The sequence below is a fragment of the Balaenoptera ricei genome, chromosome 11 (genome assembly GCF_028023285.1).
Source record: "Balaenoptera ricei isolate mBalRic1 chromosome 11, mBalRic1.hap2, whole genome shotgun sequence".
Taxonomy (NCBI): Eukaryota; Metazoa; Chordata; class Mammalia; order Artiodactyla; family Balaenopteridae; genus Balaenoptera; species Balaenoptera ricei.
The window spans coordinates 12,348,649-12,367,454 of NC_082649.1; the positions used below are offsets into that span (position 1 = coordinate 12,348,649).

Sequence of the window (18,806 nt, forward strand, 5' to 3'; positions counted from 1 at the left end):
TCATCTCAGGATATCATAGGACTTTTGCCAGATGCCAAGCAAGGAGTCCTCTTTCCTACTCACCTAATAAAAAACTTGCTGTCGTTCAGATGAGGTGCCTTTGGCAGCACAAATAATTAGCAAGATTGGGGCGCCTGGCTCTGGCAGGGGAAGGGGGCAGGCAGAAGTGCCTCTGCTGGCCTGTGCGCTCTGTTTAAAGGGAATGACTTTTCAGATGTGGGTCTTTGCTGTTATAGCAGGCGCTTTTAAGAGGATCAGCTTTCTTATATTTGTACAACTCCTTTCTCTCAAGAACGGATAGCGTTTTTATTACTTTGAATACTTTAGCGATTCCTGGAGGGCAGATAAGGGCAGCCAGCTGGTTTGTTTTGTAGTTGCGGGAATTGAGGCGCAGATGTGTTTGGATCTGGTGGCTAGAAACCGCAACCAAACTATCCCTGTCCCTCCAAGAGGTTGTGTATGGAGTGAGGGTTTTATAAAACCTTATTATGATCAGCGTTTTATCGACTGCCTTGTGGAACCCCCAGGAATCTCATCGGGATCTGTGTGGACAGAGTCAGATGGGGGAACATCGTTTAGTACAGACTCTCTGGAGCTGTAGACGTGATTTCCTCCTTGGAAAGCATCGCTTTCCACCTTACAAATGATCGCGGGATTGCTGGTGAAGATGTTTCTAAAGTGCCTTCTTGCCCATTTACTTTTCATCCCTTTCTGGGAGCAAACCTTACCTTCTGGGAGCAAACCTTACCTTCTGACGTGACCCTAAGTCAGAATACCAGCCTTTGGATTTAAAGGTTTTGCTCGCCGTGGTGTGGAAACCCTCGTCTGCAGACCATTTAACTTTCAGAGTATGTGTATACAAGTCAATATATTTGTCTCTGTTCATGAATGCAGAGCTGTTTGTATCTGAGTACAATACAATTTCCTAATATGGTTCACCGTGATAAATGCTTTTTTCCTCTCCTTAAAGAAATGAGTCCAATTATTTCTTTTAATTGGAGACAGTGTGTGTGTGTCCTCTGTACACCTCGAACTTTCTGTCTCTTATGTTCACAGGGTTTAGGCTTTTCCTGTGAGAGTGAATATTTTTTCCTTTCCCCTTCTCTCCTCTTCTGGAGAATCTTACAAATTAAGACAAAAGATAATTACTTGGAGGAGCAAAACTGCAGGTTCCCACGACACTTAAAGTTAATGAGCTGTTGAGGACAAAAAATAGCTCGTCTCAGGCACCATCATCCTCACCCAACAACCGCCCCCATCCACCTCCCAGTAACACGTGAGTTGACTTTTTGGCTGTGTTTGCCATTTGGGTGGACGGCTGCTGTAAAACAGCAAGATGGTTACAGAAAGGGGATTCCTTTGAAAACTCTCCCTTCGTTTGCAAATCAAAGTTAATTTTATTCAATTTTTAATTTTTGTATTTTTGAAAACCTTCCCCTTTCCCGATCATCTGATCAAAATAGTCTTTCATAGACACTTGTGTTGCAGGTCACAGAGCAGCCGCTTTGGCTTATTGCGTTAAGGGCGCGTGCCTCCCTCTTTTCCTCGCCTGTGATCAGGGTCTCCTTTCCCCACGGTGTTTTCCTGGGGAGTCATTTTTGGTGCTGGTGGTGTCAGAGCTCCTACAGGGCATTAGAACAGAAGCAGAGGTGTGCATTCTGTTTCAGGTACAGATAATGACAGTGAAGGCTCTGTCCTCCCGCCCCCGGATCTCAGAAAGATGTTGCCGGCTAACCACAATGCCAGCTTTTAACTAAGTTCCTTGAAGTCTCTTTCTAGCAACTGGCCTTGCCCCCATGGTTCACCTGGAAAAGAAAGAGTGACAAACCGTGAGCACTGGTGCCCTGATGCCCATCTGGCATTGACCCCGTCGTGGTGTGGTGATCCTTACAAGCTAGCACTTGCCCACTGCTGCCGCAAAGGTCCTTTCTAGACTAATATTTTCTCACTGAATCCTCCAAGCGACCCTATGAGATAAATAGTTAATTGGGAAACTAAGGCTTGGACAGGAAACCAGTCCAAGCTCAGATAGTTAGCAAATGATTTATCTGGATTCAAATTTAAGTAGCTGCATTTTAGAGCCTGAGCTTTTTGGGGGGTTTGTAGGTGTAGACATAAGTACAGGGTCCCTCAAACCCTCTAGAAACCATAGTGTAGCTAATAACCATGGAAAAGATGATCCAGCCCACTGGTTTCAGGCTTGTTGGTCTCAAGACCCGTTTCTGCTCTTAAAAAAATATTGAGGGACCCCAGGAGGCTTTATTTTGTGGATTGTATTTATTGATATTTACCATATTAAAATTAAAAACTGAGGTAATTTAGAAATATTTACTCATTTAAAAATAACACAAACGCCATTACATGTTAACACAAAGAACATTGTCATGTAAAGGGACAATATTCCAAGCCCCAAAGGTTACAGGTGAGGAGAGTTGCTTGGTTTTCCATTTTTGCAGATGTCCTTGATGTCTGGCTTAGGAGATGATGGCTAGATTCTTAGGTCTGCTTCTGCATTCAGTCATGTACGAAGAAAATCAGTCTCAGGCAAAGAGGTGGTTGGAAGAGGGACGAGCCTTTGTGAAGATTTTATTCTTTGATTTCACACCCAGACGCAACCAGTGGTAGTTTCTTCAAGGTCAGTTGTTACCGTCCTCTGAACCCATATCGGTGAACTTCTCGTGCTCTGTTACGTTAACATCCATTGGTTTGCCTTCTCCCTTGAACGGCTCTCTGACCCACACACAATTTTGTAATGTCTTGTATTGATCATTTGAAAATAATGGTTCAGTGGGTTATCCACCCCTACCAGTCATCGGCACCTTCCATTACGTTGTATCAAAGAATCTTCTCTCTGCACTGAGCTCTTCGGGAAGGTCTTTAAGTGTTGAGAGGCCGTCAGACTCATGGTGGCAGATACAGGTTTTCCAGAATTGTAATTTTTGCCTGAAATCGTGAATTCTATCATTGGCAGCAAACACTGTTAGTTGCTTTTTCCTTGACAAGCTCACTTTGTTCATTTTTGAGAAAATGGCTGACAAATAACTACATCGGTTGTCCTTTCAAATAAAAATAGCATTCCGTGAAAAAGCAGCTAGCTTACAACTTAATCTCACAAGTGCTTTTCCCTAGGAATAGTCGTCATACTCGTATTCAGGAGAAATGCCTTATGTGTGGTTCCTTTTTTTTTTTTTTTTTTTAATAAATTTATTTATTTTATTTATTTATTTTTTTGGCTGCATTGGGTCTTTGTTGCTGCACACAGGCTTTCTCTAGTTGCGGGGAGAGGGGGCTGCTCTTAGTTGCGTTGCGCGGGTTTCTCATTGCGGTGGCTTCTCTTGCTGTGGCGCGTGGGCTCAGTAGTTGTGGCACGCGGGCTTAGGTGCTCCGTGGCATGTGGGATCTTCCCAGACCAGGGCTCGAACCCGTGTCCCCTGCATCGGCAGGCAGATTCTTAACCACTGCACCGCCAGGGAAGTCCTGTGGTTCCATTTTTGTCACACAAAGTATGTGTATTCCAGGGTTGAGATTTAATACTGTTAACAATTTCTATTGCTTTATCACTTTCCAAAGTGAAACTGTCTTTTTTTTTTTTTAACTGCTAGTAACTGGTAATGAAGAATACCAATATTTGTTCATTTAGTTTGGTGCCACTGCATTGATTTGTGTTGAATTTTACTACCTGTTGCCGTTTTCTTTTCTCTTTGTTTTGTTTTGTTTTTAGTTTTATGGAGATGTAATTCACATATCATAAAATTTACCCACAGTGTACAATTTAGTAGTTTTTAGTATATTCACAGAGTTGTGTAATGATCATCACAGTCAACTTTAGAACATCTTCATCGCCTTCACCCTGAAAAATCTGTACCCATTAGGAGTCATTCCCATTTTCCTGAACCCTCCCCAGCCCCTGGCAACCACTAACATACTTTCTGTCTCTTATGTATTGGTCTGGTCATTTCATAGGAATGGACTTCTATAACAGGTGACGTTTGTCCTTAGCTTCTTTCACATCCCATAATGTCTGCAAGATTCATCCGTGCTGGGGCACGTATCTGCTCCTGATTCCTTTTTATGGATAGATAACACCCCATTTTGTTTAGCTAAATGCCAGTGGATGAACCTTTGGAATTTTTCCCCAGTTATTAACTAATGTTAATATTTCTGCTCTGAACATTTGTCTACATGTTTTTATGTGGACATATTTTTCATTTCTTTTGTGCTCATACCTGGGAGTGGAGTTGCTGGGTCATATGGTGACTCTGTTTCACATTTTGAGGAACTTCCAGATGGTTTTCTAGAGTGGCTGCACCATTTTACATTCCCACCTGCAGTGTTTGAAGGTTCCACTCTGCATTCTCACCCACACTTGCCTTTATCCATCTTTGTGAACATAGCCGTCCTAGGGGATGTGAAGTGGTATTTCATCGTCATGTTGGTTTGCATTTCCCTGATGGCTGATCTACCTTTAGCCATTACCATCACTGAAATGTCAACGCAGTAAAAAAGGTAAATACTCTCAGGATAATTAAGAAAGTACTTTTGACCTAGGGGATCCCCTGAAAGGGTCTGTGGGTCCCCCATGGGTCAGGTCGCTCGTTAAACTGGTAGAACAACGAGGGCTGTGGTTTCAGCATCATATTTCTCCTTGCTTGGCCAGGACGTGGGCACCGCCTGTGTTTTCCCATGAAATGGATATTGGTAGGCAGCCGGGGTCGAGTAGGAGGTTATGGTGAGTCTGCTTAGGCCTGTCCTTGGGCTGTATTGAAGCCCATTCTTCTACTGCATCTGCGGGGAGGACGGGAGGCCAGAAGAGCTCTTGCCACAATCTGCGTGTAGTAACCTGAGACGGTCCTTTTAAAGAGGCAGCAGCAGTAAGTTCTCCCCAGTGCCGAGCGCCTGCTGAACCCAGACAGGGCACTGCACACTCTCCACGTAGGGGTGTGTGGTCCCCAGCCTTGGCGAGAAAACTGAGGATTTACACAGCTTGCCCAGGTGCAGACAGTAGGGCTGGGAATTGAACCGCTCGTACAATCTTGTGAAAGGGGACCAACCCCCAGAATAAATTTTTTTTGTAACCAAACAGAGAAGTCAGTAATTCTGGAATTAGAACACTGCTCATCTTGGTGGCAGTAACAAAGCTCAGGAAAGTATGGAGTGTTAAAGATTAAGAAATAAAGATGAAACTTCCTGTGGTTTGTTTCAATAAAGGAGCTATGTTCACTGCCTTAGAAAATTGGTGAATGGTCAAGAATTGCCTAGATTCATGTTCCTTGGCTTGATTTTTAATCACATTGAAGTATGACTTCTTATGGATGTTGCTTCTAATTTGTCTGGAAAGCAAGTGCAGATATTGCCAGCTTGGGTATGATGGATGGATTCTGACAACGTGTAGTTACTTACACTTAGATTAAATGCCGACCATTCAGCGCTCCATTTTTCTCTAACAAAGTCACCAGCAGAGCCTTGCACAACACAGGATCATATACCGTATTTTGCTGTGGCATGGTCTTTACGTCTGTATTGAAAATCTATTTAGAGTGTGTAATCACTGGGGCTGGGAGCACCTTCAGAGATCAGGGTTCACATCCAATCCAGATATGGAAAACGTAAATCTCTGTGTTACACCATATACAGTGTAATAACAAGTGCACTAAAGAAGCAAATCTAAGCGCTCGAATCAGAAACAATTAGGGGGAAACTTAGAGGAATATCATACCATCTGAAAATACGTTAGGATTTTTTTTTTTCTTCTTCTTGCGGGGTGCTGCTGGCTGCATGTTAGAAAGTCCCCACCTCTGACCAGCTTCATGGGAGAACTTTCTAAGCTAAGAAACTTAAAAAGTGGGTTAGCAGATTTAGCAACATAACAGATGGAAAAGCAAAAAAGAGGAAAATATTTGCAATCTACAAGGCACAAATGTAATTTAAAGGCCACTTAGACAAATGGGGGTGACCAAGAAAGCACTGACGGCACTGGGGAGGGCATCCTTGGAAGACATACGTTACTGTCTTATGGACCAGTGGGAGAGGAGGTTTGACTTCTGTGTCTTTAAGCTTCAGGAGGAGGTTTCAACTCAAAGGAGGAGGAAGTTTTTCTTTACAGCTGCCTGGTCCTGTGCTGACTTCTGCCTGGAATTCTGCAAGGCCTGGTTGCGGGGTGGGTAGCCTTGGAGTGGAGGTACCCAGTGGGCGGGTGGACACAGTGACCTTTCAAGGCTCCTTCTGTCAGCAAATGCTCCAGGAGCCTTTTTAAACTGACAGCTGAACGGGCTCACTGGCTTCCCTGGCTGTTCCGCCTGGGGCTCGTGGGGCCGGGCAGCCAAGCATGGGGCGTCCTTCCTCCTTCCCTGGAGAGATAGGCCACCTGCCCGGGGGGGTTGAGATGGTGGGGGGGGACCTGCGGGAACCGGAGGAGCAGATGTGAAGGGCTTGTGGGTGCCGTGGAGGAGTGCGGGGCCCGCCAGGTCTTTCCTGGAGCGCGAGTCCCGGCTGTGAACAGAGGAGAAACCTCAGGGCGGCAGCGAGATGAAGTTTCCCGTAAGGACCCTGAGCATCGCTGTTCTCTGCTCAGCTCCCGGAAGCGGGTTCGGGGGTGTGCAGCAGGCACACGGGGGACCAGCACCGAGCACCACCTGGGGATCAGGAGGGTGGGCCTGGGCTCGGCGCTCGCCTTCCGTTGGCGTCCTCCGTAAAATGGGCGTGAGGGTAAGGTCCAGTCCCTTTGGATGCAGAGGGTGAGTGACTTCCCCGCCTGACCATGGCCCCTGGGCTGTCGGCAAACACTTAATACTTGTGGGTGTGTTGTGACTCCTGGGATAGAAACGGGTCCGGCTCAGAGCGCCTGTGCCTCTCTGTCCCTCTTCTCTGGTCACTGAGGGGTCAGGTGAAGCAGCTGTGTCCTCACCCATATCCGTCAGCAGATCTGCAGCCTTAAATGCGTTACTTTAAACTGAAGAACATTCTTTTTTCAGATCCCCTGTATCTTTATACATGAGGTGGTCCTGTTCGTGGAATGAGACTGTGTTGGTTTCTTTTTTTTTCTATTAATTAATTAATTTATTTTTGGCTGCATTGGGTCTTTCTTGCTGTGCGCAGGCTTTTTCTAGTTGCGGTGAGTGGGGGCTACTCTTCGTTTTGGTGCACAGGCTTCTCGTTGCGGTGGCTTCTCTTGTTGCGGAACACAGGCTCCAGACGCGCAGGCTCAGTAGTTGTGGTGCACGGGCTTAGTTGCTCCGCGGCATGTGGGATCTTCCTGGGCCAGGGCTCGAACCCGTGCCCCCTGCACTGGCAGGCAGACTCTCAACCACTGCGCCACCAGGGAAGCCCCTGTGTTGGTTTCTTCATTTTAATTCTTCTCTTTTTGTTTAAGGTGTGATGTTGATATTCTGAGGGCTGCTGTGTATTTTGTGTATGTGTGTTTATTTTTTTGTTTTGTAGGGATTTTTTTTAAAATTTATTTTATTTATTTATTTTTTTATTTGTGGCTGCGTTGTGTCTTCGTTGCTGCGCGGGCTTACTCTAGTTGCAGTGAGCGGGGGCTACTCTTTGTTGTGGTGCGTGGGCTTCTCATTGTTGTGCCTTCTCTTGTTGCGGACCATGGGCTCTAGGTGCGCGGGCTTCAGTAGTTGTGGCGCGTGGGCTCAGTAGTTGCTGTGCACGGGCTCAGTAGTTGTGGCACACGGGCTTAGTTGCTCTGCGGCATGTGGGATCTTCCCGGACCAGGGCTGGAACCCGTGTCCCCTGCATTGGATTCTTAACCACTGCACCACCAGGGAAGTCCCTGTAGGGATTTTTTTAAATGGATTTTTCAATGGTTTCAACCAAAGCAGATAATTCCTAGGATGTGTTTATAACTTTTTTTTTTTTTGGTCTCTCTGTGTTTAGGATTATTCCTGTCCTTTGTGGTGGTTGTTTTGACTTCAGTTTGGGTCTTGAGAGCATGTGAGATGTGATGTTCGTCCAGAATGTTCTCCTTTTCTTTCTCCTTTTGTCTTTGGGGGATTTAGGGTACCTGGCAGCAGGCAGCATCCTCTGTAGTGACTTTGTTCTTCCTCTCTCCTTACTTTCCAGTTTTCAATGGTTCCAGCAGGTCATCACGGGAGAAGGAACCTGTTCAGAAACACAAAAGCAAAGAGGCCACTCCGGCGAAGGAGAAGCACAGTGATCCCCGGGCCGACGGCCGGAGGGAGCAGGCTTCCGCGAGCCACCCCCCAGCGGCCCCCTCCGCGGGCTCCTCTGCCAGGGGGCTCCCCGCTCACCACCACCCCCCTCTGCATCGGTCGGCTCAGGACTTACGGAAACAGGTAAAGCCCAGCCCTGCCGCCGGGGGACCAGGGTCTGGCCCGGAGGGTGCCGGCCTTCCTGCCAGATGCCAGCGCCGCGTTTCATCAAGTTAACTGAAGGGGAAATGTGAGTAGTAGCCTCAAGAGATCCATCTTTCCAGAGCTCAGAAGGCAGGAAAGGACGCTCAGAGGTGAGAGGGGGTGAGAGAAACATGACCTGGGCGCAGAGGTGCCAGTGCACACGCCTCTCCTCCCGTGAAGGTGGCTCAGGCGGGGCCGCTGGTGGGTTTGCATCCCTCCCTGGAGGATGCTGCCAGCACCCGGTGCCAGCGGCAGTGGAGCCTCGCTTGCTGGGATGCCCGAGAAGGGTGGGGAGGGAACGCTCCTTCGCTACCCCGCCCCCGCCCCAGCGCCGGGGCACCGGGTGAGGCGAGGAGTCCTCAGGTTAGGCCGGGAGCCACAGGTGACCTTGGAACAGGACTGCACACGGCCTGGAGTGTTCCCTGTTCTTCTTGACGGACACGTTGGTGGCTCGTGGCAGGACTTCTGATAGGCCTGCAGGCGGTGATGAGACGGGTGCAGCCGCGGGGGACACTCGCTCCATCCTGCGCCCTTAGGGTTAGCGGAGGCTGCACGTGCTCTGCTCCCCCCCGCCCCCCCGCCAATGCCCCGACTTCGGGGTCACATCCAGAACGCAGATCCTTTGTGGGCACCTCTCCCTGCGCTTGGACAGAGTTCTCAGCACCTGGGAGGGGGGCACTGGGGATGAGGCGGGGGTGGAGCTCGGTGAGGCCCCCCCCCGGGCCCAGTGGCATTTCGTTAGACCCTCTGCTCCCATTCTCACCGCATCTGAGAGTCAGTGAGCCGTGGGGATGAGAGACGAGCTCTCCACACCGGGCATTTTGTCACAGACAGTTAAAACTTGCCTTAGAATAGACTGAGGACTCTAATCTGGAAAGATTGATTGATTCTGGGCGAGGCGCGGGTGGCCTGGATATTCCCTGACGGGCGCTGTTGTGGAGAGACTAATAGATGGTCCTTGTGGTGTGAAGGAGGGAGCTCCTCCTGTTGAATTGCTCTGTCCCCAGGGTCCTTCTCATTCTTGATGATGTTGGGGACCATCGTCTCTGAAGATGTAACTGTGTGCATGCACATACATAGGATGGTGTGTGTACACACGTAGTATTAGTCTCAACCTTTAGTTTTCAGATATCACTCAGCTCTCCAGCTGGAGTGGACGAGGCAAGAGTCCTCGTGTTTAATGTTTCCACGGCCCTCAGATTGCCACTTAGTGCCTCTGAAGTGTTATCTTGAGATTAAACAGGTGGTTTTTGCATTTTTTAAACGTTGCCCACTGTTCCTCAAACACACACCTCACGTTTTCCTCACGAGAACACCTGAGCGTGATTGTGGAATTGGCCACCCCCGAGGTGGGTGCCCGATTTTCAGGACATAAAGTATGGGACGCACCATCCCTTTGGTGTCTTGAGTCCCCACTCCATTTCCAAAGCTGTTGGCCGGACAGGCCCTTGTGCAGAGCTTTCCTCCAGATCTTTGCTTATGGAAGACAACAACTCGGAAGGGGTCTAGAGAGGGAAGGGATCCATCTGCGGAGCAGGAATCGCAGTGAGGAATGAATGTGTGACTTTATTCACATAGAACCATAATCACTCTCTCTCTCTCTTTCTCTCTCTCTCTTACTTTTTCACGTGAGGCTGGATTGAGTAAACCCCCATCTCAGTTGGTCCAAGCTCATCCTCAACCCCCAGCGCTTGCCCCTCAGTTCAGGATTTCCCTTTGTAACTGAACAAGAGGAGTTCTCGCAGTTGGAGGTGAGAGTTGAGGGGAGTAGAAGGTACCCCTTCCCTGGGATGGCCCCATCCCCTTGGTCCACAGCAGGCTCACGCGACCCCTTTTACACGCAGCCTGGAGATGGAGGAGAGACCTGGGTAGCAGGGCAGACTGTCATCTGAGTGACTGTAGGAGCCTGGCCGGCTTTCTGGGTTCAGGTCTTGCAGGTGGGGTGTAACCGTCCCCGTCCCACCCCCGCCTGCCTGCCCTCCCTCCCCTGTCTAATCCACCCGGGGGGGATGACCCAGGACTCCCAGGTCTAGCTGGACTCTGACCACGACCTTCACTGAGACTTAAGCTGTAATAGTTAACCTTCCTGAGCCTTATTGTTCATTTGGAGCCAATGATGTCAACTCTTCTCCCAGGGACATTGTGAGAAATGAAAGGATAATTTTGACACCATCAAATCCCATTAGTTAAGTACTCTAAGCAAAAAGGTCAATAGAAGCCCATTGTAGATTCCTTTGTAATGGCCTGATGCAAGTGATTAGAATCTGACCTTTCGTCTTTTCAACTGCATAAAAGACGGGAGGCCCAGAGAATACTCGGATCCGTAATTTCAGATAGGATTAATTTTTTTCTGTCGGCCTGAAAGAAAAGATCAGTGATTGTACGAAGCCCAGCTGGCAGGGTGGAGGGAGGCCCTGTGTAGGGGTGCTGCTGAGAAGTGACCATGCCCCGCTGGCCCCAATGCACCGAGAGCTCGCTCTTCTTACTAGGACATTGCCTCTCACGGGGCTGGGTGGAGTGCTCACCTTCATAAAAGCCCCGGCCCCCGGCCTTTGAGACTCAGAGCACGAGAATTCAGTGTGAGGGGCCTCCCCAATCCTCCAGCTTTTCTTCTCCCAAAGGCTCCAGGTGTGCCAGGTGACACCCACACATGGGTAGCAGCCCTGGAACTGCCCTGGGTGATGAATTGGATGTGTGGTAGGTGTCGCGTTAATGTGCAGTAAAAGACAGTAACAAATTGAGGGTGGAGAAGCAACCTTTCTGACACCTAGAGAGGGCGTGGAGATGCTTTCCAAGCGTGTCGCGTGGAGGTTTTGGCAGACAGCTGTGTGTGGCTGGTAAGCCAGGAGGTGGAAGACGTGGACGGTGAGGCTGCCCCCCGCCGGCTCACCTCCCGGTTCTCATCCGTTGCGCTGAGGCCGAGCCATAACAAGAGGAAGAAAACCACCAGCTTGCGTGGCAGGGCAGACACGCCCGGCGGAGCGTCTGCCGGGCTGTGGTACCTTTGAGGAGAGGTTTTCACAGTCAGATGTTCGGCAGCTGCAGAACACCTTGGCCTAGTAGGATGGAGAGAGGAGGTTGAGCTGTTCAGACTGAAGAATGAGGAGGATTCTTCAACGTTCTGGAAAATGAAAAACGAACATTCACAGAGATGTGAGAGAGACAACTTAGCTAGAAGAATGTTTAAGGTCTGACTGTGCTCGTCATCAGGCCACGCGGGGAGTTTGAATTGCGCCTTTGTCGCGTGGTGTTTGTGACCAGGTGGCCTGCAGAGGGGAGGCGGCAGGTGCTTCGGGAAGGTTAGGGGCTCCGGCCAGGACCAGGCGCTCCTTCTGGAGAGCAGGGCTGCGTCCGCCTCGCCCCCCTGCTCACTACCTTCCCGGCTCCCGCCACACCAGCAGGCCTGCCTTCCCTGTCCGCAACTCGCCGCCTGTCCAGTGGATTCTGTTCATTTAGGCTCTTTTGCTATTTAATTTGAATTTTAAAGCCCAAATGCACTGTCCCCAACCAATAGTGTTTCTCTTGGGCTCCTTTGCTGCTGCTCTGAGAGGACGGGCAGAGCCACTCGACTCAATGGCTCCCTCTAGTGGGAAATGGGAGTTTGGTAGTTGACTTTCTGGTTGAACAGAGGACCGCTTCATGTCTGTGCGACAGGGGTAACCTGAGCTACAGGTGCCGGGTGGGCGGTGGTGGGCCGAGACACCCCACTTCCTGCAGAGCTGGGTGACAGCTGTGGGGTGCAGCGTCAGAAGCCCACACCTGAGCTGAGAAGGAGCACCTTGAAGAGATGTGAAGTTATTCAGCTGAAGGGCTTTTATTGCCCCCTGGAGGGCTCTGCCTCGGGCCTCCCGCCTCCCGAGTGTTGATTCTCCAGTGAATTACAGTGACCCCTCTCCCCGTGTCAGCACTTCCTCCAGATATGTAGGGTTGAGAGCAGGCCCGTGTGGTGGGCTGGCCAAGTGACCTGGGCGTGTGTTGAGGTGAAACTGAGCGTTGGCCTCTGTTCCATGGTGGAATAGAGCGGTGGCTGGGGAGACGCTCAGTGTGAAGGTGAGACAGTGCCTCCCTCCATAGCTTTGTCTCCTTTGGTACCAATTACTCATTGGACCCCGGAGACAAGCACAGCCCAGTGGCTAGGCGTCTGTGTTTATAGAAATAGGTAAACGAGAAGGCGATCTTTTTGCCACTGAAGATGGTGAAATAGTTATGCGGAATTCCACCATGTGAAAATTTGGAATTTCCTGTACGACAGTGAGCCAGGAGGTCAGGTGGCCCCGAGAAGCCGGACTGGTTTGACCCGGGGACCTGCGCTGTTCCTCCAGGTAGAGTCTGGGAGAGTGGAAGCCTGGCTTCCTGGCCTCCTGCAGGTGCACAGCTGTGTCGGGGGAGCGCAGAGCTGTCTGGGACTTGGACACACTGAGCCCCTTTCTCCATCCTCACCGGTTAGGTCAGAATCTGGATGCGGAGGGCTTTAGACTGGAATCAGCATTATTTCCAAGCTCCCCAGGGGTTCACAGGGCTCCCGGGTTTGGGAGGCACTGAACCTAAACCTCGGCAAGACATGACGGCTGGCGGTGGGCTCTGCTGGCAGGAGCGGTTGGTGGTGTCCACTGCGCGGTGGCCGCCGTTGCTGCTGGCGGATCCTCATCTTCAAGAAGAGATTAGCGGTGCCGTGCGTCTGCTTATGTGTAAGTTGGGTGAGAGTCGGAGCAGGCTAACCACAGATTGAGGGCTTCGAGGGGTGTCTTCTCTGAAGATGCAGATCCCTGAGCATCTCGCCGATGGAAAACTCTTTCTGTGAGCCTCAGCAGGGTTTTACTGTTTCCTTTAGTTTTTCTAAACGGTCTGTTTTGGTTTTAGTCAATGGAAGCATTTGAAAGAACAGTTAAAAATTTGAGGTGTTTGCATTCCTCACCACACATCCTATTCCAAATTAGTGGTACTTATCATGGAAATGTTGTCTTTGCCCCCGCCCCCGGTTTTATAAATTTGTTTTTAATTTATTGTTGCCAGGCTGCTAGTTTCGTTCTGGTTTTGCTTTTAAATTTCCTGTTACGTATTCTAGGCCACCTGCCCTGTCAGTCCTGCTTCGTTCTCGGTGGCCGGCAGTGGGCATCCAGGCTGTAGTGCCTGGGCCTTCTCTTCGGCCTCTCCCTCCCCAGTGGGGTCTGGGACCTCACCGAGCCCAGAAGTCAAGGCTGGCTCCCCAGAAACCGGGTCACCAAGCGCCCCGGGCTTGGCTCGTGGAACACAGTCTCACACCAAGAATTCATGGCTTTGATGGGACCGCGTATAATTGGCGAATGAAGAAATACGGGTCTGGGGGCTTCCTTCCTTTTTCTGTGTTCAGGACCTTCTGTTGATAGTCTGCTGCCATGGTTCCCAGAGTAGGTCCTTGGATGAGGCTCAGCATCACCAGAACCTCATTAGAAATGCAGATTCTCGGGCTCCATCCCAGACCTACTGGCTGGGAGACTCTGGGGATGGGGCCCAGCGAAGAGGTCGCTGAGACTCAGGCCCTGCCCTCCAGAAGCTGGTCCTCGGGGCGGGGCAGCTGCACAGCCCGTGGGTGCATCGGGTGTGGACAGGAGAGGAGTGAACTGCTTTAGGTGCCAGATGGCTTCCCCAACTCGGGAGCCCAGGTCCTCCTCCTGGTCACCTTCTTCTCTGGGCTCATTGGTGAGAAAAGACAGCTGCTGTTTCTGCTCTGTTTCCCAGTGAGCATGTGTAATGTTCAGTCTGCCTTTTGGGGAGGTGGTGTTGCTCAGGTAACCCTGGCATCCCTGGTTGCAGGTGAGAAATCGATGCCCAAGATGGTAAATGACATGTCAGAGGCCACTGAGAGGCAGAGCTGTGACATGGTGTCCACACCAAACCAGCCCAGCGTCAGCTCCTGCTCTGGGCCCGTCATCATCCTTTGGAAATTAATGCTTTTCTGGTGTCCACCCTTGTCACACTCTGACTTCTTTTTATAAATGAGGGTGACTTCTGTGTGTCACAAAATTATTGTGGTGTCCAAGCTGTAAGATGGCTGTGAAGAGAGGCTGATCGTTTACCAAATTCCCGTAGGATCTAATGCGGACGCTTTAGGGGCGGGAAGTGGGAGCCGTCTGTGCAGAAGGCGTCGGGCCTGTTTTGCTGCATCAGAGAGGTGAGGTGCACCCAGTGAGGTGCCCTGGGGCCCGTCTCACAGGTGACTGACTGGCAGACGCCCACAGCTGACAGCTGCACCCCTGGGCGTGGCGCGTGACCGGCGTCTGAGCCACATGAGTGCTCTTATTCCTTTCTTTCCATAGCATTTTTGTTTCATTTTTTACTTATTTAGCATGTATTTTAAAATTCTGTGGGCAGATCATGCTGCTGTAGGGAGCACAGAAGAAATTGCAGCCATGTCTTTTCTTGGCACAGGTGTGTGTGTCTGTGTGTCTGCCCCCTTATCTGCAAGACCTTGCTGTCGGGTGTTATTGTTACTAACTTGTGGCAGGTGATTGGCAGGCACGTTGAGGGTCCTCACTGGGAAACATCTAGTTTCAAACGACAAACGTGAATGTTACAGCACACCCAGGAGACCCCCTGGGCAGCACCCAGGTCGGCTGCGTGTTTTTGCGCGGAAGGATGGGCCCCGAGTCCTGCGGAGATCCTGAAACCGAGTATCTCAGAGCTGGCTTCGGGGCTGTGTGTTTTGCCTGCCTTGGCCGGGACTCCCGTGCCGCCGCCTCTCAAAAGTGGGTGCCGGCTGCTGAGTTTGGGCGTGGGGTGGTCCCCGCTGACAGGTGCTAACTCCGCCTCTCCCCCTCTGCTCCTCCTGCCACCTCCCAGGTTTCTAAGGTCGGCGGAGTCACTCGAATGTCATCTCTGGGTACAAGTGCAGCCAGTGCCAAAAAGATGCGCGAAGTCAGACCTTCACCGTCCAAAACTGTGAAGTACACTGCAACGGTGACGAAGGGGACTGTCACATACACCAAAGCCAAGAGAGAACTGGTCAAGGAAACCAAACCTAATCACCACAAGCCCAGTTCAGCTGTCAACCACACAATCTCAGGGAAAACTGAAAGTAGCAATGCAAAAACCCGAAAACAGGTGCTATCCCTCGGGGGGGCGTCCAAGTCCACCGGGCACACCGTCAATGGCCTCAAGGTCAGTGGCAGGTTGAACCCAAAGTCATGCACTAAGGAGGGGGGGGGCCGGCAGCTGCGGGAGGGTCTGCGGAACTCCAAGCGGAGGCTGGAAGAGGCGCCCCCGGCCGACAAGCCGCAGTCGCCCCCCAAGAAGATGAAGGGGGCGGCGGGTGCTGCCGAGGGTCCCGGCAGAAAGGCGGCCCCGGCCCCCGCGGAGAAGGTGCCGCCTGGCGGCCACGGGAAGAAGGAGGTGCCTGAGCGGAGCCTGGAGAGGAACCGGCCGAAGCGGGTGACGGCCGGCAAGGGCCCGCCGGGCAGACAAGCACACGGCAAGCCGGACGGCGTCCCCTGTGAAAATCGTTCTACCTCGCAATCGGAGCCCCTGCCCCGGCCGCACGAGGCGGCGGCCAAGGCCGAGAAGGGGGCCGGCAGGGCCGGGTGGGCGGCCATGGACGAGATCCCCGTCTTGCGGCCGTCGGCCAAGGAGTTCCACGACCCGCTCGTCTACATCGAGTCGGTGCGCCCTCAGGTGGAGAAGTACGGCATGTGCAGGGTGATCCCGCCCCCGGACTGGCGGCCCGAGTGCAAGCTCAACGACGAGATGCGCTTCGTCACGCAGATCCAGCACGTCCACAAGCTGGGCCGGCGCTGGGGCCCCAATGTGCAGCGGCTGGCCTGCATCAGGAAGCACCTCAGGTCTCAGGGCATCGCCATGGACGAGCTCCCGCTCATAGGTAAGGCCCCCGCCCCAGCTTCAGCTTCTCCGGGCCCTTCTGGGCCCGGGAGGAGTCTGAGGCACCCCTTTCTGCAGGTGCGGGGTGCTGTGGGAGGAGGAGGGCTGGTCCTGTGCCCCCAGCTCTCACACTAGGCGACCCCTGCTGCCCTGATCTGCGGGCCGCCTTGCTGAGGCCAGAGTGGCGTCCGGTGAGAGGGGCAGGAACGCTGCCCCCATGCATTCGTCCGCCGGGGGCTGCCTTACCTGAGCTCTGCAGGCTGGGAGGCTTGACCTACAGGAAGTTATTTCTCACAGTCTGGAGGCTGGAAATCTGAAAGCAAGGTGTTGGCAGGGTTGGTTTCTCCTGAGGCCTCTCCCCTTGGCTTGTGGACGGCCGCCTTCTCCTGTGTCCTCACGCGGTCTTTGCTCTGTGCGCACGTTCCTGATGTCCCTTCCTCTTGCTACAAGGACACCAGTCACATTGGGTTAGGACCCATCATGATGACCTCGTTTTACTTTAATTACCTCTTTAAAGACCCTGTCTCTAAATACAGTCACACTCTGCAGCCCTGAGGTTAGGACTTCAACATATGACTCTTTGTAGGTGGGGTACATTTCAGCCCATTTATCTCTGTCTGCTCATCTGTCCTTGCATCTCAGTTTTTCTGGCGATTACTGGGCCCTCGTGGAGCCCACAGGTCCAGGAACACTTCTGAGAGCAGGCACAGCTCTGGCTGTCAGTGAAGCAAAGCTCTCCTTGGTGCCTGCTTTTGTGAACATACACCCAGCTGTTGTGAAGACCCTTGGCCCCCAGGCAGAGACCACGGATGGCTCTTGGAATCCACATTTCCCTCTTCCTCTCCTGCTTATTGCGCCTCCAGGATTAACTCACTCTGTCAGGGATGCGCCGGTTCTGCGGATGGGGTTCCTTTTGGGTCTGCCAGGTGAGTCACATGCTTCCCTTCTGGCTCCAGACCCTCGACAGGAATAGGGCATGTCCTTCCTCCAGTTGGAGAGGACAACTTTTTAAAGGCAGGGAGCAGAGGAGATATTATCGGTCATTTAGATATCAAGAGTTGGCAGTAAGATAGGGCTCCTTGTAAGATGGAGGTTTCATTATTACTCTCAGCAGGTGAGAATCACTTACATTGAAAGAATTCTTGGTTTGTGGTCCACTGTCAGGGATGTGGTGGAAGGTGACACAGGGCTGTGGGAACAGGCTGAGGAGGTGCCAGCCTCTTGGGAGCTTGGCGCTGGCTGCGTGGGTGACCAAGAACCTCACCAAGTCGTGGCTGCAGTAGGACGTCTTTGGTCCCCCAGGCTGCTGGGGGGTGCGGTAGGTCTTCTGGGGACAGGCGGTGTGCTCAGGTGACGTCCTGAGGGCAGCCAGCGATCTTCCATTCAGAGTAGGTTTCCTTAACCTTGACTCGCGCGGCACCAGAAGCCACGAGGACCTGACACTGTGGTGTGTGTGTTCACACCCGTTGCTGTTACCCCAGCTGTAAAGCGTCGTCAGCTTCCAGAAGAGGAGCTGAGCCGGCCCGTTACCTGCAGAGGCCTGGGGCTGTGGCTCTGAGCTCGGCCTCCTCACAGTGCGAGAGACCTGGTAGTTTTGGAGGAATTTCCCAGAATCCACAGAGCGGCTGCTCCTTCTTTGGGAGGGTGGCACTTTGTCACGTACCATCCTAGTGGTCCTGAGAACGGGTTGGTGATAGCAGGTGAGGAGTGAAATAATGGATTTGCAAGTACTGGGTCAGTTTTCTCAGTGCTGTTGAATAACAGTGATTGCCTCCCTTCTGGTCAGCCTGTGGCCTGAGCCCCTTGGGGTGACTCGCATCCCTCTTCACCTCGGCAAGTCTGGGCGGCGTGCGGGCAGCCCCAGGAGATGCCCCGACTGAGAGCAGGGCCTGGAGTGCATCTTGGAATCTTGGGCTTTAGGCCCCTCCCAGCCAGGGTTGGGGCGAGTTTCCTCCTCGACGTGACCCCCACTGCCGCGCGGACCACAGTGACCACAACTAGCCCCAGCGTCCCACCCAGCACGGTAGATGGACTCGGGCTGCTGCTCGCCCTTGCCCTGGCCGAGGTGGTCCTGTGTGCCCGGCTCGCCCAGCGTGCACGCGCTGCTCTCAGGAGTTCCGCTGCTTTTCCGTTCATTTATTTTATATAAATCTATCCCCACCCTTTAAAGATCTAAACGTTCTTAATGTTTACTTTGCTCACCTACCATTTTGTGGTGTATTTACCTCCTAACAGCCAGTAGATGGTTATTCTGGAAGATTTTTTCCCCCTTTATTGGCCAAACGGTGGTTGATTTTCCAGGTCCCATTGAGAGAGTCACTTGGCGGGCATTCAAACGTATCTGAGTTTTGACATGCTTTGTACAGTGTGATCAAGGGGCGTAGTGAAAACCAGCCCATACACCTTCTGAGATAAGCAGCCCTCTGTGTGAGTGGTGATGGGAGGAGCTGAGGGACAGACTACCGTCTGCCCCGAGGTGGGTGCTGCCTGCTGCCCGGAAATCCTGGGGGGGATCGAAAATAAGTTACTGTGTCTGTGTGCGTGTGCGTGTGCGTGTGCGTGCGCGTGCGCGTGCGCGCTGGGGGTGTTGGG

General features: G+C 52.0%; 1 protein-coding gene across 5 annotated transcripts in view; it reads left to right on the forward strand.

Annotated features, from left to right (window-relative positions):
* Positions 1 to 18,806, forward strand: part of JARID2 (jumonji and AT-rich interaction domain containing 2) — a 243,689-nt gene that overhangs the window by 204,635 nt on the left and 20,248 nt on the right. For all 5 annotated transcript variants that reach the window (XM_059937972.1, XM_059937975.1, XM_059937974.1 and 2 more), the window contains 2 exons: positions 8,071 to 8,303; positions 15,183 to 16,215. In XM_059937972.1, the coding sequence (XP_059793955.1) occupies positions 8,071 to 8,303; positions 15,183 to 16,215 (1,266 nt within the window). The remainder of the gene's footprint in view (positions 1 to 8,070; positions 8,304 to 15,182; positions 16,216 to 18,806) is intronic.